Source organism: Vigna radiata, chromosome 2 (assembly GCF_000741045.1).
Source record: "Vigna radiata var. radiata cultivar VC1973A chromosome 2, Vradiata_ver6, whole genome shotgun sequence".
NCBI classification, from domain to species: Eukaryota; Viridiplantae; Streptophyta; class Magnoliopsida; order Fabales; family Fabaceae; genus Vigna; species Vigna radiata.
The window spans coordinates 6,861,353-6,882,872 of NC_028352.1; the positions used below are offsets into that span (position 1 = coordinate 6,861,353).

Consider the following 21,520-nt stretch of genomic DNA (forward strand, 5'->3'; position numbering starts at 1 on the left):
TGCAACTCTCACTCTCCCATTTATACGTTAAAAATATATTTAAAAATAATACATCAAAACATATAAATTCCATTATTAAAATATCTAAAAATTAATATAAAAAGTAAACTAATAAAACAAATCTTAAAAATGGAATGGGGGGTGGGGGTTAGAATTGGGGAGGTACAGGGAGTAACCCCCCCTTTTATCTCGGTCTGGGATGTGGATGACTTGTAATACTTCTAGGCTATTAATGTACCCCCAAAATTACTAACTGCACCTCCAAAATAACATGACTTAACCACTACACTACTTTTGTCTTTGTTGTCACTATCATATTGTTTTAAGGAGATGAAGAGAAGAAGAACGATGCAGTGGAAAAAGAAGAAAGAAATTTGAAAGATAAATTGTTTTAGAAAGCTCTTTCTAAATCATATTTTATGTGTGATTAAAAATTATTTTCTAAATAAATTTCTTATAGAGATATTCTGGAAAACTTGTACCAGAAGATATTATTTGTATTTCGAAAGTTTATTCCGAAAACTTTACTCCTAAAAACTTGTTTCAAAATACATTTTATAAGTTCTACAAATTTTATATTGAAAATCGGCCTAATTTTATAAGTTCTACATGTGAGTTTGATATAAAAATAGTGTAAATAAATACAGGTTTAAATCGGCCTAATTAATTACACTACCACTTAATTTCCAAATTTCAACTCGCATTATATATCACAACTTGCGTTATCAAGCTACTTAATTCAAAAGAGAGAGAAAACATGAGGGGTTGAGATTTTTATTTATTTAATTTCTAGAACAGTTTATTTGACCAAAACTATAAGTTGAAATAAACTCTAATTCAGCTTTAAAAATACTTTAATATTTCTTTTAAAATAAAATTGTAATTTCAATATTTAGCTTTAAAAGTTTTTCTTTTATAAGCAACAAAAAATTAAATAAATATAACAAGGTATTTAGGATATTCTAACATTTTTCCAAGATTGTAAAAACACTACATAATTGGATACTATTATATTATATCTTCACAATAGTTGAGAAGACTAAAATCATTAACAAGTAGCATATTACATTTATATGAGTACTATATTATAATACAGCCACTAGATGTTCAATTAACAATTTAATAAATCAACTCACATCTATATTTAAAAAGTTCATACGTGTAATGATCTAAAAGAATAATCTTCAATTCTTGTTCTCTCTACATTCTTACTTTTAGATTTATGAGACATGTTAAAGTGGCAAGACGTTGTTGCAAAGAATCATTTTAAACATTTCATTTAAACTTTCCAACCCCACTTTGATTTTAATTTTGATCTTCTTAATTTTTACTTTTTTTTTATAAGTTTCACTTGGTAGTACAAACAAAGTCTTACATCCCACATCAGATAAAATAAAAAATAAACATAATTTATATGCATATAAAATATCTTTATAAATAAGAGGGTTTGACTCAAAACGGATAATATCTAGATTGAACCTTCCAATACCACTAACATATATATTAGTTCTCAACGTATCCTTGTATAATATTTTATCTTTATAAGAATAAAAGCAAGTATAATTTTTGCATCTCTACTTTTACAATTCATAAAATTCTATACCAAGTCATTTTCATTATTTCCATCTTTTCCTCTGAACTTATATGACTCATCTACCGGAAAAACTATCTAATTCAAATTATATATTCATTATATATACACTATAGTTTTGTTATCATTGTCCTGTTGTTATTATCATTATAACTATTATTAAACATAATAATTATTATTTTGTTACAATCATTACCCGACAAACTCGTAGTTAAATTAACTTTAATATGATAAGAAATTTGAAAGTGAGTTATTCCGAATCTAATATATATATATATATATATATATATATATATCAAAAGCTCAAAGCAAATAGTAGTTTTTTTAAGAATTTTAAACCTTTGATTTTACATTCTGAAATTCACCATCATATGAAACCGGTTTCATCCATGGTTTTTGTTTTTTTCCTTTTAAATAAATAGTATACCATATTTTACATGGATCCCATAAGCATGTTTTGTTTTTGAAGTTGCCAAAACTTAAAACTTAAAATCATCTTTACATAGTAACTTTTATGATCTAATTCATTGAAACATTTAAAAATTGATTATGCGATCCGTAGTACTATATTCAATGAGATGTGTACCAAAACACTAGGGCTAGTAATAATTGAAAAATGCCCATGAGCATTTGATTAAGCATTGATTCCACTAATCCATTTTGTACATTCTTGTCCTTTCATATAGATTCTTCGTGCATGCCACTACTTTCGTTCATTTTTGTGGACAAAGTTGGCGTAGCACTATAATAATATTAAAATAAGTCCACTAATTTATTATATGAATACCTAATGAAAACTCTTGAAACTTAAAGCTAAGATTTGGATAAGAGAGAGATAAAAATAAACAAAAATCATATAAGCCAAAGGGTAGTCTTGAATTGGGTGCAATGGCACAATCAAGGTGTCGGCAATGTGTATGAGACAAAGGGGTGTTTTCAATTGTCTATAACAAACGACATGAATTTCTACATGACACACAACGTTTGGAATTTGATCACTCTCTGTTGAAATTTTGGCTAAGGTTGTAATGAATGCTATCTATCTATATATATATGTATAGATTCCCATATAGCATATTTGCAATGCAACGTTTATTAGTATATATGAAGTAATCAATGCATTATTCTCTTCCATATTAGACTTCATGGATTGATTCATATAATTGCAGTCACAAACAAAAGATTAGGTGTGATAATTTAAGAATCTAAATATTATGAAAAGTCCAAAACTCCACAATGGTCATAAACTCTAGTTGTGGTATGTTACTTTAGTTAGGAAGCAAGGTGTATTTTATTTGCAATAAGTTTGCAGCCTATATCCATGGTTTAAAATATGAATAATAGCATGGGACCATGATATATTATGATAATCAATGGCCCTACAACTATTTAATCCATTTATGCAATAATTGTTATCCCCAAAAGCATCTCAACTTAAGCAGATTTATAATTATACTGTATTTGAAAGCGTAACACTGATGTTATTATCATGAATAATTTGATAATTATACGATTAATGGTTCATAAGGCTTTAATGTAAATTATAATGTTGCTAGTACTTGATGGGTTAGTTGTCTAACATCATCGTTTTGGTTTTTGTTTTATTTTTAAATCTTAATTTATTGCTAATAATTTTAATGGTGATGACATTATCAAGATATCATTAAAAAGATATCATTAAAAATGTTACATCAACTTATCATAAAAGGTTTTATCATAAAAGGCTTCATATTAGTTAATCTTCTTACAGTGAAGAACTTGTTTCTTTTTCACAAAGCATTATAAGAAAAGAAAAAGGTAATATATTTGAGGTTATATATATATGTCTTTAATGAATGGTAATAAATTCTAGAGGTTCGATGATAAAGAAATGTAATTTCCACATTTGATCTTATACATTTTTTATAAAGAAAAATCCTTCTATTTTTAATATTTATTATTTTGATAAAAAAGAAATTGCAATAATTTTACTTTTAGCAACTAAAAGTTAGTATTAACAAAGACTAATAATCACATACACTTTTTTTAATAGAGAAAAAGTATATTTAGTTGACTATTGCAATTTTTTTTTTATAATGATAAGCATTCTCATTATTAGGGATGGCAAAAAATTTGTGTTATTCAAAGATAATATTCATGACGGATAGTTGACATCTGTGGATATTTATTACCCGTGGGTTGCGAATAGCAAATATTTTAATATCCGTTTATAAATGAATCAGGTGTGAATATTATATTATTTGTATCCATCGCAAAAATAGAAATAAAAATTTAATTTATATTTTATTAAGTTAAATTTAATTAAAATTAAAATTAATTTATATTATATAAGGTTAAATTTAATTAAAGTTAAATTTTAATTTATATTTAATTTAATTTATATTATATTATATATATTTTTTGTAATTTTATTTTAATAATTTATAAAAGTATATTTTTTTAAATATTTGTGAATATCTACAACTAATTAGTTTTAAAATATTTGCAAATATTTTATAAACAAATATACATACGTGGATCAAATAATAGGTGGATTGTAAGTAGTCACTGTCTATATTGGATTCTATATGTTGGTATCCTTACCCACGATTAAATTAGGTAAAAAAGTAATGGTAAATTATGTTAGATTTTAAAAACGATTGATTTAAGAAAATTTTAGATGAATTATTAGAGCTGGCAAAGATATCTCTATTAATCATCAGTCCTTCTTAAACACATTATATTTTATTTATTATCTTTATTAATATGTTTTTTTATTCCGTGAATATTTTATTTGTAAGATTTCTTCCAAAAGTTTATCACTTTTCTATTTTAATCCTACAGATAAAATGTTTTTTTATATTTTAACATTTATAAATATATATAACCTATTATTTTAGTTCCTAATAATATCATGCGGTAACAATTTAGACTATGTCAGTATTGAATTGACAGTTTTGATGACATTCATGGAAAGAGGTAATAACAACATCAATTAAGAAAAATAAAAATCAAACAAACCCTAAAATAGGAACCAGAAAAAACTTTGACATTGTGGAGACCAAAAAGTTATTTAAGACAAAAGAAAAGGATAAAAATTTGGTTTCTGTAGAAAAGATATAATTATTTATATATGAGGTGTTTCAAAACTAGAATAAGTAGTAAAGTTTTGTTTGATTAATTCAACAATGATGAATACATAAGTTAGTATACATAAGCGAGTTTACAAACTAATTTTTTTATTCTGAGATTTTTTGTTTTTGACTAGCAAGAATGAAAGAATCCAATAAAAAAAACTAAACCAAAACTATTTATGCTATTACCTAAATATATATGTTTGGACTTTTGACACCTGTAGCATGTTTTTGGTTTTTGTGTCTTTTTAAATGTGTGTTTTTTTATTTGTGGGATAAGTGATCATATAAAACTATCAATTACGTGTTAAATAACCATCCATTTGGTTTACTTTGGAGGAAGTAGGTGCCTGCGAAAAGAATGGAACACTATGGATGAATGACTCGTTTTAGTGGGCCTTAGATATGATTACGACAATTTGTCCTTCTTGGCATGATAGAAGAGAGTTTACCAAAAATCATTAGAAGTACACATTTGAAGAATCAATAACCATATTTGTAAATACTTTAATACTAACATACTATTAACATATTTGGTTAACTTAAGTTCAAATTTTTGGATTTTAAGATAAACTTTGGTTAACTTAAGTTCAAATTTTTGGATTTTAAGATAAACTGGTAGAGCAGAACATACAAGGTATCTTCAGTCTACAAGGATATACAATTAGTTACCATTGATCGTCTAAAGTATATTGGATGTGTTTGTGGTGTTGAAAAATTTGATGACATCAATAAATTATTTAGTCCTCTATCAACTCATCATAGTAAAGTCTATATCATTGAAATTCTCAAATTTATTAGAGAAGAAATCATAAAGGATATGAGCGAGATTAAAAAAGACTATTGTGATATGGAGGCACAACTAAATGAGTACTATGATATATGAGTACAATTATTAGAAAACATGCGAGTAGAGTTAGCCTCTCCTTCAAGGCCAGCCTAGGAATTCCTCTCAATAACCTTCTCCTATTTGTATAAGCACAAAAGGGAGTTGTGGTGTTTCTCCTTAAGAGGTTTATCCCACTATTGATGTAGGTTATGAGTTGTTAAGTGAAGATGTCCTCGTATGCTTGGTGGCTTTTGGTAATTTTGTCTAATTATATTATTTGACATGTACTTGTTTGTTGTATATTTTTTGATCTATTTTACAATATTATATGGTTATCATAGGTAAAATGTATACATTGGGGTCAATCATACACCGTGAAATCATTAAAGTTGATATGATGAGAGTGGTGGTTGTAAATGTTCGAGATGCTATTGCTCAAGTCTCGATGTCCATTTAAGAGGTTCAGGTAGTAAGGCAAACGCTTGGAAATTTTATCTTTTGGCTAGTAAGATTAGCAATTGTAAAGGAGGTAATTGTTCTTGGTTTTTTAATTACTCATTTTTCTTATCAGTGTATATTAATCTTATTTAAGTTTTTAGATATGTATACTAGGTTGGAGCATAAGGGGGAAAAAGGTGAATAAATCACTACCACAACCGTCACAACAAACAATTCTAGAACTACTTGGTTGATTATCAATGAAGAACTCCTTTACACCTATAGAGTTAGAAATGTCTCCTAAAATCACAAACATGACATCTTGCCTTCCTTTTTTTATGTTAGAAGGATGTTCTTTAAGTTCTCTCTAGTATTGCTATGTTATGTATATCATTATCGTAACTTTAGTTGGTTATGCAAATTTTTACTTTTATCAAGTTTGAAGGTACAATACATTATTTTAACATTATTCATTTTTAATTTTTAAGGTATTTACATCATATATGCATTGAGAGGAAGAATGATCACATATATGGATTTATTGACCCTGTTACCACTCAAGAAGTTAGGAATAAAGGTGAAGATATGCAAAAGTATCTATTAAATACCTTTGAAAAGGGAAAAAAATAAGACAACTTAATTAACATCTTATTTGCAATGATAAATATGTTTTTAATAAATTAAATTATATTTATGTAACTTATTTTACACTAATATTGTTTGAAAATCTAAGGATCACTAGCAATTGGTAGTAATTCTTCCTCAACAATCTCTTATGGTTCTCTTGTTTTAATTACACAAGAAACATGATATTTTGGTAATTAAAAGTACATCAATAGCATAAGTTTTTTTTAATAATTTATTTGTTGTGTACACATGATTTAATTTTACTAAGTTTCATAATAGACATAAATTTCAATGTACAATTAACTTTTACATAATTGAGTTGCAAGGAACACATATTATCTCTAGAAAGAAGTTACAATTCATTGTGTTAACTTTAAGTAATTAATCTTATATACTATTGAAATACAATTATAAAATTTATGATATTTTATGAATTTAACTTGTAGTTCTTGCATCAACCGAAGAGCGTTGAGTGGAGATAACATGTGAAAAAGTTTTCATAAAATTAACAAGTGATTTCATAAGTTAAACCTTAAATAGCTTAAGCTTTTTATCCAATGAATGTAACTAACAACATTCAATCATTCCACGTCTTAGAAAGTCATAAATAAACTTAATTATATATGTTTTATTATATATTAGTCAATAATTTAATTTTTATATTTAAGTTTTTATTTGTTTTGGTTCTTATATTTGTATTTTTTATGTAATTGAGTCTTGGTATTTGTAAAAAATTTAATATAACTTATTTGGTTAAACGATATTAACACTGTTCAAAAATGTCACATGTTAAAATCAAAGTTATTAAAATCAGAATAATTTTCTATTTTAAAATTCTTTTAATTTTAACATGTAAAAGATAATATAAATTTTATTACATGATAAATCTAAATTTTAACACGTAACATTTTCAAACAACATTAACATCAATTTAACATAAAAATCATATTGTATATCCTTTTATAAATAACGACTCAATTTATTTATTTATTTTAAAATAAGAACTCAAATAAGTGGAACATATATAAAATAAAAATGAATAAATATCTAAATAGAAAAACTAAATTATTAATTAAATCTTAATTTTATTTGTATTATATTACATATCATAAAATTTATTCTTCATATATTCATGTTTTACTTTTGATTGAAAAGTACTTTTCCGCGTTTTGCACTAGTTAAGATGATAAACTAAGTCAGATTGATTTATTTTAACCTGATTGGCTAATAAATATCTAATTAAAAAGATTTTTTTTTATTGTTACAAACAAGATTAGATATTTTTAATAATATGTGATTTTGATTTAAATAATTATTTAGAATGACAAAAACATTTACAAAGACTAAGATATCCTATCGTTACCCAAAATGATTTTAAAAAACATCTTTATTAACTCAAATCTTCAAAGCAAATTTTCAAAAAGAAATTACAATGCAATTTTATCTGACATCCTAGTTGAACATGTTTAGAATTGGTCGGAAGGTCTAAAAGATAATCTTATTCTATATATTACAAAGAAATTGCACCATAAAAAAAAGGAGAAAAATAAAGTATGAGTTAACAATTGAATACCTAATTCATAACTCAATTGTTAACAAATATTTTAACTTTCTATATAATTTATATATATTATTTCCACGTCAAATGCACAACAAATTCATGTTTTAGGTCAAATTTAGGAAAACAATTTAGATATTGAATGATCACGATAATTTGTTTGAAAGTTATTATCTTTGCTATTTATTTTTATATTTTTCGATTGTCTTGAAACAAATTATTGTCCAGATGTTGTTGACTATTATTGTCTTAAAAAAAATAATAATAACTAACACAAAATGTATTATTATTTGAGATATGACTAAGAAGAATCGTCATAGAAAGATATGGCTGATAAAAATATCAATTTTAGCACATTAATGAAGAATCTTTTTAATACATTAAATTGGTGATTATTTTTTTAAAATTTTAAATATTTAAAATAATTTTTAATATCTTTTTTAAAAGAACAATTTCTATTATCGCTTAAGAAAATGTATAAATTTTAATACTTACATAGCCCCAACAACCGATATATCAAGGTTGCGTGTGTGATACAACTAATATTATAATTAAGAGTTTGATTTCAAAATCCTTGTATTTTTTAAATTATATTTAAAAACCTACTCATACCTGCCGAATAAATTACTTGCTATGACGTTAATTGCGACCTTGAAATTTCTTTTTTCATGTATGCATGGATATTTAATATCCTTAACTATATGGGACTTTAGTATATACAAATATTTATTTTAGACTTTAATAAGAAAATATTAAGTCAAAAAGAATACCTTTAAAAGTAACATTTTTACCAAATTAAAGACAACTTAATGTAATTATTAAGAAGGTAAAAAAGAAAGGATAATGATATTTAGACAACATTTTTTTTATTAGTCAAAAATTATTTCGCAATAATGTTTATAATTATTGTTATCGATTATGGAATAATTTTTGAACAATTGACACGTAATCAATGTTCAAATATTATCTAAATATCATTATCCAAAAAGAAACTCTTTTCTTCTTCAATTCCTTAAGCAAATTGTGAAGTAACTCAAAATCGCAATTGCATCAGCGTAATTTCAGCATGTTTCCCATTCTTTACTTCTGTCTTCTACACAATATGACAACAGACAAAAGAAAGATCTTTGCAGATACAACACTCCTTATCCTGTCGCCTCTTTATATCATCTTTTGATCAAAGAAGCAAACACCAAACCCTAGGAAAAACAAACACCAAATTCTTAATATAGTATTACAATTTCAACATACTAAACAAGTTTTGTTTTTGTTCGAACTTTTATGTTTTAGATGTATAAAGTGCAAAGTAACATATTTACTTTATGAACTTTTCTTCAAATGGGTTACAAGTTCCATTCTTCCACATATAATATTACAAGTTCCCATTGCAGCACATCTTGATTATTGTTACTTAATATCAATGACTGAATTGAAAATAAAGTATTTATAAGACAAGACTTCACCATAGAGCTGTGGTTCAGAAAGCTTTGAGAATGAGCACTTATTCAGAATGGGAGGAAGGTGATGGATGTAGACCTGTTTAATTATTTGGGTCCATGTGTCCTTGAATTTTAGCAGATAGTAGTAGACAAACATTTGTTGCTATTTTATTTCTGTTACGGAAGATTAAGACATAAATAACAGAAAGTACTTCTCTTTTATCATGATTAGCTACACTATATCTAGAAAGTGCAAGAACATGCTAAATTCTACTTAAAATTAATGTAGTTAATTTGTACCTAAATTTTACCTAAATTTTAGGTTTTAGCATCATTTTAACATCATATCTACACAAAACCCAAAGTGTTAATTGTGACACCCGGGCATTGACGAGGATGGAAAGTGATCGCCGGTGGTAGAGGCACGGACAAAGAGCGGCTCCTGGCAGGCTTCTAGTGGAAGGGGCACATGGACGAATCGAACATACACCGGAATGAGAGGGATCCAGAGACTGTATAGGTATGGAACTATACAGTTGAATGATAGCTTAAAGGAATTGATTTAGTTACTCATAGATTTGGTCGGGACGTTACATTAATCAATAAATTTTGTGACAAATTTAATATTTGACTGGATTTGTTATACTTTTAAGATATAAACTTTATCTTTTATAAAAGATTTTTTATAAAAGATTTTACATGGATTAATTTCATATAGAGATATATATGATTTTTTGGATGTACTGAAGATCATATAAACTAGAAAGATAAATTAGATTTAAAATTTACTTTTTAAGAATATTGCATGCATATGGTTCATACTTTATCCTGAATGCATTGACAAGAACATCTGAGTACTTCTTTTACATGTGCTACCATCGCCTACTAAGGAAGAATTCTCAGCCAACTATGCTCAAGTATATGCCCTACTTTTGATAAGAAAATTACTTTGTCAAACTCTTGTAATTGAGATTTGAAAAACATGTCACATATTCTATAAATATAAATGCTTCCACATGCCTTGTAGCAGTAGTGTATTTGGTTTTCTTATGACAGACATAAGAACGTGGTAGGAAAAAATTTGCAGAGTTTTGCATGTTTATGACCATAAGGATTGGTCTCTAAATTCAAAACCAGCACGCCAAAGGCTCCCAAAAATGATCCAACACATTGGTTTATCTAAATAGTAGAGTGTGCAAACAAATTTCATTGATTTTTCTGACTGGACTTATCATACCCCTTTTAAACTTGATCTCATATTATAGAGACAAGTCTTTTCATAACTGGAATACGTTTCCATGCAGGGGAAGGATTGAAAATTATTTTGCACCTCAACCATAAATCATGGAAACATTGCAGCGAAAAACATGGCAGACACATTTACTAGTAGATGATAATGTAGACAACAACTTTCTTAGCTGAATTGTTTTCCTTTATGCTCTTCAAAATAAAAAGAAATATGTCATATATGTGAGTCAATAAACTCATTGCTATAGGTTAATTTGACTTAAATAGGTTAATACCAAATCTAACAACTTGGATGTTTTACTTGAAAGTGTCCTAAAAGGTAAAAGACTTGAGATCCAATTGTGCAGTCATCTCATTCTGTGCTATTCTTGAAAATTGTGAACAATCTATTTGTTCCTTCAAATTATGTACTTGAAACTGTACCTTAAATTAAGTTTGTGCTTCCTATGAAAGAACAATTTTCCTCAATTTATGAGCTAACCAAGAATTGGTGGATAATTTTCAGCCTTGAGACTTTGCCGACAGACTAAGATTAAAAAATGGCATTATGTGCTATTTTGTCAACGCACTTTAGTTATACACTACACTACACTGGTCATTATCAATAATGTATTCACACAACCCTTATATTTTGATAACCACTTTGAGGTAGGTTTTCTCTCAAGTAACGACCGCAACCACAACTTTTTCTAAATCTAGTTGTTGAGATTTCCTTGTTTCTTTTTTAGATAAAAAAAATTGTGTAAAATTTAATAAAATCATGGTTGGTCACATACAAATTTCTGGGGTCGCTGATATTGCAGACACTGCAATGAATCTGCAGAATGAAAATGCGATCTTGAAAGTAAGTTTGTTCGGCTTGATATTCTCAAGCTCAAAATAGTCAAAACATGCAAATTGGAAAATTGGTTTTGGTGGTTGCAAGTTCCATTCAAGTTGCTAAATGTTGACCAGTTAATTATAATCCCTCTGTGTTGCATGTGAGGAATTCAGGTCATGCAAGAGGAATCAGTTTCCAAAACCCAAATGCTTCACTTTGCAGATTGAGCATCTTTAATGGGTTATAATATTAAATCACTCCCACTGATTGATAATTAATTGTGGCACTCTTTGGCATTTGACAAATTCAATGTTGACCCGTTTAGATTATAAATCCTCTATAGCAGAACATGACAAATTCAAGTAGGAGAATCACTTTCTGAAGTCTAGATGTTTTACTTTGTTATGAGGTAATCTTGTGATTAAATAACTATCTCTGACCGCTAATTGTGCCACTAAGCTGCACTACACAATGAGCATGGTCAAACTCTTTCTACAACCGACATTCAAAATTGAATCTCAATTTCTGCATCAGCCTAAATTGCGTATAGCATCAGTGTAATAACTTGTTAACAACTTTGATTGAATACTTTGAAGAAGAAATTGTATGTAACAGTGAGAAAGTACACCATAAGAAAGTTATCATTCATTGAGAAGTTGTCCTTTCCCATCACAATTCCCAAAAAGAACATATGAGACATTAGTTGCCCATGTTTTTGAATGCAATATATACCTTGTCCTAATGTTCAATGGTGATGTTTTGTGATTCGGTGTGGTGAACCATACATGTCTAAACTATAACAGTGGCATTCTTCCTCCATGTTATTCCATTCAAGTGGTACATTATAATTTGCAAGTTTATACCAAACAGGTATTCACTTGAAAAGGAAGTTCCCCCCCTTGAAGAAATTACACAGAAAAAGCCCACACCTTAACTTCAAAATATTCCCCTATGGTTACCACAAATGTGATAAGTTTTTGTCATCATGTGTAACTCCCCAATCAACTAACTTATCACCTTTTTGGAATAGTAGGGCCTTGAACCCCTTTATATATCATACTCTTTAGCCATAACTCTTTCATAACTACCACTTACCTAAAACCTTCAGCCCCACCCTGCATTTTAGCAGAGTCATTTTCTTCCTACAATGCCATCATCACTATCCTCTTTCCTCCCAATGGTTGTTCCTGTTCTCTTCCTTCTTGCACTCTCATGTATGATTTATTCTGGTTATGCTCAGGGACCACCTTCACCTGGCTACTACCCCAGTTCCAAAATTAGTCCTATTAGCTTCAATCGAGGCTTTAAAAACCTTTGGGGACCTCAGCATCAGAGAATAGACCAAGGCTCATTGACAATATGGCTAGACACTAGCACTGGTATGTAAATTTGTCCCACTCTCACATCTGACTCATAATTTCACTTAATTCACAATCACAAGGTTTTGGTAACGCACAATTACTCCATTCTTCACTCACTGCTACTAGCTTAGACCATACTCTAACTAAGACATTGTTTTGTGACACAGGGAGTGGATTCAAGTCACTTCACTCTTACAAGTCTGGATACTTTGGTGCTGCAATTAAGCTTCATCCTGGTTACACTGCAGGAGTCATTACATCTCTCTACGTGAGAATTTCTCTACAAATTCAGCTAATGTTGAAAAAGTAAAAATCTCTTCTTTCCAGTGCAAATTTTAATCTCTTTCTCTGAACTCTTTGGGAATTGCAGCTTTCAAACAACCAAGACCACCCCGGAAACCATGATGAAATTGACATAGAGTTCCTTGGTACCACGCCGGACAAGCCATATGTCTTGCAGACAAATGTATACATCAGAGGAAGTGGAGATGGGAATATTATAGGAAGAGAAATGAGGTTTCATCTCTGGTTTGACCCAACACAGGATTTTCACAACTATGCAGTTCTATGGAAACCCTCTGAGTTAATGTAATATTCCATGCATTCTCCTGCCACCAATTTTCATAACTACGCTTATTCTAAATTGTTAAGTTGAAAAGGCAATTTTGTTTCACAATCATACTATGATCCCCTCACTATAGTAATATCCCTTTATCTGTTCATGAAATTATAAAATAGAAACAAATCGTAGCTACAGCACTTCCATGTAGTTGTTGCAATATTTAGCATTGTTGATAACTAAGTTGTGTTGTGATGGAAATAATATATGCAGATTTTTTGTGGATGATGTCCCAATAAGAAGGTATCCAAGGAAAAGTGAGGCCACATACCCTACAAGGCCAATGTATGTGTATGGGTCAATATGGGATGCATCTTCTTGGGCAACAGAGGGTGGAAAATACAAAGCTGATTACAGATACCAACCCTTCATTGGTAGGTACAAAAACTTCAGACTTCAAGGTTGCACCAGTGAAAGCTCTGCCTCATGCCACCCACCTTCTGCATCTCCTTCTGGCTTTGGAAGTCTGAGCCCTCAGCAGTTCAGGGCCATGCAATGGGTCCAAACCAACTACATGGTGTACAACTATTGCCATGATCCTAGGAGAGACCACAATCTGATCCCAGAATGCTAAGCCAAGGTTGTTTGTTCATGTTGGTGTGTCTCAATTCTATGTTACCCTTTATATACTTATACTTTAAAAATTGAAACTTTGAAACGGTGTTGGGGGTGGTTTTTGTGATGGTCCCATTGCTAAGTGTAATTGCAAGAGCAGTTGAACGTCCAAGCCACTCCAATGATTGGAATATTTTGTTTTGTTGTGTTGTGTCGTGTCATTGTGTTGTTGTAGAAATGTTTTGGGTCCTATAGTGTCGAAATAAATTGATAAGAATGCTTTTCTGATACGTGTATCGGTGTGAAAAGTGACATTGAGATAAAGGACATGCTCCCTTGTAAGCAAACTCTTTGAAAGCAGCACCATATTCTTATATTTTCATTTTGGATATTATTACTTTAACACTCACAAACTTTTTATTCTACACTTTCACCTTTCAATTATATCTTATTCCGTTTTTTGTCTTATTTTTTAAAAGGGTTATCGAAAAAAAACAAACCCAAATCATAATTTGGTACTGTTGCTGGCCCATGTAAAGGCCCTGATCAGGAATCTGTATGTGGATAACGAAATGGGCCACACCATAATTCAGTGCCGAAACAGTACTAAAGTTTGATAGATACGACAACCAAATCAATTCGTGCCTTTTGTCAATTAATAATTAAAAGGAAAAAAATTGCCATTTCAACCACCAAAATGAAAACTTGGCACTTATAAAATAATTTTTTTCTCTTTCTTTTTCAAAATATTACCTCTTCTATAAATAGGTACCCTAATTTTTCAATATAGATTTTAGAAAACGGTTAAATTATAAATATCCGTTTTGTTTTGTATATCTATATTTATACACCTTTTATGATAATTTACTAAGCATCATTTTAATTCAATTTTATGTGAGATTTTCGGTTGTCATTTGTCTCTTCCTAATTTTTGGTGTTATTAAAAATGTTTTTTTTTTTTATTTTAGTACTCCTTGAAGTCCCAAATATTATTAATAAAATAAATATAGTCATGACGAAAATTGCCAATTAAAAAAATGTTGTTGTAAATATTATGTGAATAATTAATTTATTGCTAAAATGTTTATTTCGTATTTATCACGTATTTTTATGAGTTGAATAATATTGAAAGGTAAAATTTTATCTTTATATTTTTCACATTGTTGTATTTGTAGGATTCAAACACAAAATTCAGTAATCCGATGTGAGATTAAAGTAAGACGTTTGTTTAAACTAAAACGAATTATAAGTGTTAAGAATATAATCATTTAAAAGAGAAAAAATTAAAAAACTATTAGTAACGAGAACACACGCTTTCTTCATCATGAAAATAAATAAAAACATCATTATCGATAATATATATCAATATTTTTGTTAATAATTATCTATATTTCATCTTGATTGTAAATTTCCTGTGCATGAGATTCAATTATTGGGGAAAAAAATAGAACAAGATGACAAAATAGTTCGGATAAGGCAAAGGAAACTTAATATCATATATATATATATATATATATATATATATATATATATATATATATATATATATATATATATTGATAATTATAGGATTAGACGTTATGAAATTACTGGCTTACCAATGAAAACAAAAAATCAAGTTTTTTTTTTCTTTTTAAACATCATAAGAATAATAATATTTTCATTGTTGGAGTGCAAACAAAGAGGTCTTTTTTAGTGGTACCAAATTTAAAGATCGAAGTCCACCTAACGGTCAAGACTGAAGGAGTGTGAGCGGACAAGATCCAAGAAAAACGAGTGCTAAATCAAAAATGTACAATATCTTACCATGTGTAGATATCTATGTACGTGGAAAACCTTTCCCAAACATGTATGTTAATTACTTTATTTTCAGAATTATGAAGCCATTAATGGTTATGGAAAAGGGATTAATATAAAAAATGTGAAGTTTTATTCACTTTTCAACAGGTACATAAATTCCTCTGTTGACTATGGATTCTTAATCAAGATACAAATATATTAAATAGAAATTATACAAACATAATGATCATATATAAACACTGTTTGAAGAATCAGAACTTATCATTTATTATAGTTTAAACTATAAATCACCGGTTAAAATATTTTTAAATTTATTTTAGGGTAAAATAGAAATTATGAGTTCGCAGGTGTTTTCGCTGATTTTATTCAAATTCAAACATGAGAGTAACACAATAAGTGAATAAAAAAACACTAGTTTTTTCATTATTTCAAATATTATTTTAGTTATTAAAAGAATATTCTTTTAGTTATTCAAATTCAAACATGAGAGTTACAAAACAATTTGATTTTTTTTTTCATTCAATTTCGTGTGTAAAAATTCGTCTCTGAAATCTCGACGGATTCTAGAAGTATTTGATTTTTTTTCTCATTAAATTTGGTTTAATTTTTTGTTTGAATTCTTGCAATGGTTTACAATTTAATTATTAGAGAGACAAATCTAGATATTTAAAATTTATATTAGACTATTTAATTTGTGGTTTAATTACATTCAGGTTGTTTAAATGGTGGATTAATTTGCTCGTATTTCCAGGTTATAATTTTATATTAAACAAATATTATTTAATGAAAAAAATATTTTTTTAATAAATGACAAAATGTAGTAAATAATTATTACTTTTTTGATTTTGACAACCCTTGAACACATCCGTGACCACTCTGACAGCCCCCATTAACTTGAAAAAAAATAAAAATTAAAAGTTTAAACAACCACTATAAAAGTTCTGACATTTCTGACACACCCTTCTCTCCCTCCATTCATATCCATTCTCATTAATCATTTCACTGACAAACTCAAAAATAATTTTCATTCCAAAACAACTCACACAACCCTCACTTTCCACTTACCAATTCAATCAATTCAAACACAATAATAAATAAAACCAGCTAAGACATTTCAAAAAATCCTATTATATATCCTTTTAAATCTATTTACACCAAAAATGATTATACAAAATTTATCCCAGATATACTTTTCAGTTCCTCTTCTCCAAACCGCAAATCCCTCCAATCAATTATTGCCATGTCATCACCATAAACCACGTCACCATTAATAACCTCGAAGAAAGTCGTAAAGCTCATCTTCCCCTATGGGCCCCAGCATGAGTCATTAAATTCCATCTCTGAATAAATTCCAGCTGTCATCCACTAAATCTTCTTTTTATTATTTACTATTTATTTATTTATTCGCTTATTATTTTTATCTTCCATGCAGCACCGTGTTTTGTCTGCGTAATGTCATGAGCACGGGTGAAGAAACAAACAAGGAACCAACTTGGCGCCGATTTTAAAACTCTTACGTGTCAAAATCCAATTGGCGTGAAACCCTCGAACCCCTGTAGGACCTGTCCAGCTTTTCGCTCAAAGCACGTAGCACCTGCCACGTGGCATCCCCTTCCCGAACCTGGCTGTTAAAAAGTAGCGCCCTTCTCGTCGCCGGGTCCCACAGGTTCCTTTGAATCGTGCTCAGGTTCGTCGCCTCCACGCGCTCCAGTATCTCCGCCAGTCTCCCGACGTCCCTCTCCGCCACCGTGATCGATATCTCCGACCATTTCACGGCGGAGAGAAACGGCAGACGGATACCGTCCGCTATAACTACCGGCACGCAACCCAGAGCAACGGACTCTACCAGCCTCGGGCTCCACGGGGCCCACCCCAAAGGGCACAGACAAAACACCGAGCGTGCAATCTCTGACTGGTAACCGGCAAACCTGTGTCTCTGTAGGTAAAACCTCCGGTCACCGTTGAACTTTCGCCATATCATTGTCCTCACTTTCCTTCAAGGTGAAAGCAGTGAAATTATCAACAAAAATGAAAAATAATTTTTAAATGCTAAAAAGATAATTTTTGTCAACCAAAAATGTATTTTAAATCTCTAAAGAGCAAGATTGAAGTTTCCATTAAATATGTTTTGACTATTTTGTACAAATTTAAATTGAGTTGAAGAAATGGAGATGGTTTTTACTTGCTGTAAAATCTTCCACTAACGTTCTTGGGATGAAGTTCCATTTTCCCTCGGAAGAAAACCCAAATATCTCGCCGTCCGTTCACCGGAGAGTTATCCATCGTGTCCTGGACACTTTCCGGCGAAACGTACGGCGGAATCACCACGTGCTCAACCTTCTGACATGGGTGGTCGTACACAACGCCAAACGTCTGCAACACGATCGAGTTTCTCATGATTTCTGGGACGCCATCAGCCACCGCCACGTCCTCCTTCGGAAAACCAAACAAAACAGATCAGTCGACGAAATGAACGAGCGAAACCGTCTGGAGAGAAAAACAAAAGATGAACATACCAGCGTGTGGAAACACGAGCCGAAGTCATGCGAGGCGACGAAGACGTGGTCGGAGCCCCTGCTCCGGTTCCAGAAAGGGTACTCCGAGGAGAGGAGGTTGACAGCGGAAGCGATGAGGGAGCGCGCGTGACCAATCGCGGGAAAGCCATTGACGGTGCTGAAGTTGCAAGAGACGTAAACGGGTACGAAGAAAAAGTCAGCTTCGTAAGGGTCAAAAGTGCGGAACTCGCTAGTCAACAGAGCCCTGTGAATGGCAACCTCCGACGCGAACAAATGCTTGCTACACCTCTCGTTCGATAACCAATCCGTGTTGTACTTGGGCGGAAGATCGTACACAAACACCTTCAAGTTGTTCAGCGACGAAGACCCTTATAACCAGAAAACCAAAATATCAATACAAAATATCAAACAAGACTAAATTTCTAAACTTTAACTTCAAAACAATATTTTTCTTCCGTGAAAGATATTTTCTTTGACTGTAGGATAAAACGAGATCGATTCCAGGTACCTAGAGAGTGCAGAGATTGCGAAGGAGCTGTCTTGTTTGATTCAATGAGAGTTCTGGAGACATGAGTTGTTTGGTGGTGAGAGGGTTGTTTGGCGTGGTTGTTGTTGCTTATGAGGTAGGAAGTGAAGAAATAAAGGGAAAGAGAGAGCCATAGAAGCCATTTGTAGTATTTGTAAAAGCAGTTTTTTTCTTGCTGGTGATGAGGTCTTCCATGTTTGTGAAGGAGCTTCATCTTAACATAGTACCCCCTGCTATTTGGGGGTGTTTTGTGCAGAGCCATTTCATTTAAATTGAGAGGGAAAAGAAAAACAAGCAAGGTATGGAGGGGATCAAGGTGGTTGAGGAACTGCTATCTTGTTCGGGTGTGAGAAGAAGTAGAAACGAAGAAACAGTGACGGGAGGAGAAACCAAACAGGGGTGTTTTGTTTTGTTTTGTGTTGTGTTGGGTTGTGTTGTTAGCACTTCGTTTTTGCCTAGAGAATAAACAAAGGGGGTTTGTCAATTTTTTATCAGGGAAAAGTGAGGGTGGGATTAAAGTATTGTGTTCAAAGAAAAAATGGTTATGGGCTGTGTTATTTTGTTACAGGGATTTTGTGTCTTCCTAATTTCGATTATTCCGTAATTATTGAGGGAACAAAGAGCGTGTGCAAAAGAGAGAGAGATTGTTTGTTAGGTCACATGGTGAAAGGCTGAAAGGTAGCAAAGGATCAGAAATGAGGTTGGCCACGGACTTGCTTATTATGCAGCTTTTTAGACCTCTTTCTCAGTACTTTTTAACTTTATGTATTGTCTCGTATCAACCATGAAAAACATATTCAAATTAAAACTCATTTCTATAGAACAAGTTAAGATTTACTACGTTGTATTGATATTTAAACGAATTACAGTAACAGTGCTGTTGTCGTTAAGACTGGTTTAATACTTACAATTGGATTAAGTTGGTGCGAGTGGTTCTAGGTACAACTAATTCTTGTGGCTTTGCAAAGAAGATAAGGTTGTCTTAAACATGTTTTATGATGAATATGAGATTAAGTAACAACACCTAGAACAACGTGACAATCTCTGTCTGACCATCATTCATGAAAGTGCAAGCAGCCAATAAGGTAGTGTCCAAGCATTCAACAGTGGATCGTATTTGATGCATATGATAAGATCGGCAAGTTTGCATCAAATCAAATCATGTAACTAATTTTACGGGCTGATATTTATTATTTTTTTTACTGATTAAAAGGACTAAAACAATTTGTTGACTTATTCAGCAAACAATTATTTTGTTGCTTATGATCTGAGTTTCTATAACTTGAAAATTCTTCAACGAGAATAAAAAAGCAATTAGGTGGGGCGAAATAAAATTTTAGGTTTTTAAAACTTTTTCCAAGAGTAAAAATAATAAACAGATTTATTTATTGTTGAGTGAAGATATATAACACGAAGCGATATTTATTTATTTATGTTAAAATCTTTTTTGAATAATTGTTATCACGTGACTTAAAATGAGTTATTTCTACTTCTTTTTTTGTTATTATGAAAAATATATTGCTTCCCCTAGCCAGAGGCACAGGGTAGCCACGTAGGTGATGATATGATAGCTCGGACAATATACATGGTTGGGACATTATATTTCTATAATTGTTAAGTTTCGTACACGGCAAGCTAATATTTTTCTCTCGTAGCAAAACAAGTACAAAACTTATTATCATATTAAAAGTTATAATTTATGATTAAAATATATATATATATTTTTTTTTGTTTTAGGATTCGATTATGCCTTGTAATCTGTATTTGGCGAAAATCAGTGAATGTGATTTAAAGTTAATAAAGAAAAAGAAGTTTGCATGTTTGATGGTATCTTAGAGTCAAAGGTAATAGGATAAGTACGAGTTACCTATAATTCTATGTGGTGGAATATGTAAAGGAATTTTGTGGTTGGAGTTTTGGTCAGATAAGCATTGTATTACAAACATATCCTAAGTTGCCATCATTGTTTCCTTAATAAATTCAAATCAAAGATTAATTCCGCCTGCAACTTTCACTTCACAAATCTATGGATGCAATGTATGCAAAATACAAATGTTCTATGGAAGTTTTATACTCAAAAATGGAAAATTCTTGTCAAAATGTTTTTGACTTGTTTAATTCGTGATAGATCATCCGATGTTGATATATAGATTTTATTATATTTCTTACAAAATTTCAGTAAACTATTTAGTGAAACCGTAAAGAAAACATTTCACGGATGTTATTTATAATAGTATTGTTTTATAAATATGACTTTTACATTATTAGTTGACATTAACACTTAGGCCCTCTTTGTTTCTCACAGTTGATAAATAAAGTGTGAAAATTTAAAAAAAAAAAGATATATACATAAATAAAGATAAAATTTGCATTTGAATTTTTTGTTTTTGCTAAATATTCTGTTATATATTACCATCTTAAAATTATAATATTTTATCTATTAAAAATCTATAATAATTTGTAATCTATCAAACCTATTA

At 30.2% G+C, this 21,520-nt stretch overlaps 2 protein-coding genes across 2 annotated transcripts; one reads left to right on the top strand and one right to left on the bottom strand.

The window, feature by feature from the left end:
- The first annotated feature begins 12,724 nt into the window (after positions 1-12,724).
- Positions 12,725-14,580, top strand: LOC106754330 (xyloglucan endotransglucosylase/hydrolase protein 31). Its single transcript, XM_014636342.2, has 4 exons — positions 12,725-13,042; positions 13,192-13,292; positions 13,395-13,612; positions 13,857-14,580. The coding sequence occupies exons 1-4, from the start codon at positions 12,811-12,813 to the stop codon at positions 14,215-14,217; spliced, it is 912 nt and encodes a 303-aa protein (XP_014491828.1). The 5' UTR covers positions 12,725-12,810; the 3' UTR covers positions 14,218-14,580.
- Positions 14,581-16,892: 2,312 nt separating this feature from the next.
- On the bottom strand, positions 16,893-19,715 carry LOC106756625 (probable glucuronoxylan glucuronosyltransferase IRX7). The gene is made up of 4 exons (XM_014639123.2): positions 19,023-19,715; positions 18,515-18,882; positions 18,181-18,431; positions 16,893-17,992 (listed from the first exon to the last, which is right to left on the bottom strand). Exons 1-4 carry the CDS (start codon positions 19,300-19,302, stop codon positions 17,512-17,514), a joined length of 1,380 nt encoding a protein of 459 aa, XP_014494609.1. The 5' UTR covers positions 19,303-19,715; the 3' UTR covers positions 16,893-17,511.
- Between the last annotated feature and the right edge of the window lie 1,805 nt (positions 19,716-21,520).

What these genes read in the sequence shown, in the direction of transcription:
- LOC106756625 (XM_014639123.2), bottom strand. Translation starts at nt 19,302, where the DNA reads ATGGCTCTGCACAAAACACCCCCAAATAGCAGGGGGTACTATGTTAAG. An exon ending in GCTCGTGTTTCCACACGCTG is followed by an intron (nt 18,432 to 18,514) that starts GTATGTTCATCT and finishes GGTTTTCCGAAG; the next exon opens with GAGGACGTGGCGGTGGCTGA. An exon ending in AGTGGAAGATTTTACAGCAA is followed by an intron (nt 17,993 to 18,180) that starts GTAAAAACCATC and finishes TTCACCTTGAAG; the next exon opens with GAAAGTGAGGACAATGATAT.
- LOC106754330 (XM_014636342.2), top strand. Translation starts at nt 12,811, where the DNA reads ATGCCATCATCACTATCCTCTTTCCTCCCAATGGTTGTTCCTGTTCTC. An exon ending in GAGTCATTACATCTCTCTAC is followed by an intron (nt 13,293 to 13,394) that starts GTGAGAATTTCT and finishes TGGGAATTGCAG; the next exon opens with CTTTCAAACAACCAAGACCA. An exon ending in TGGAAACCCTCTGAGTTAAT is followed by an intron (nt 13,613 to 13,856) that starts GTAATATTCCAT and finishes TAATATATGCAG; the next exon opens with ATTTTTTGTGGATGATGTCC.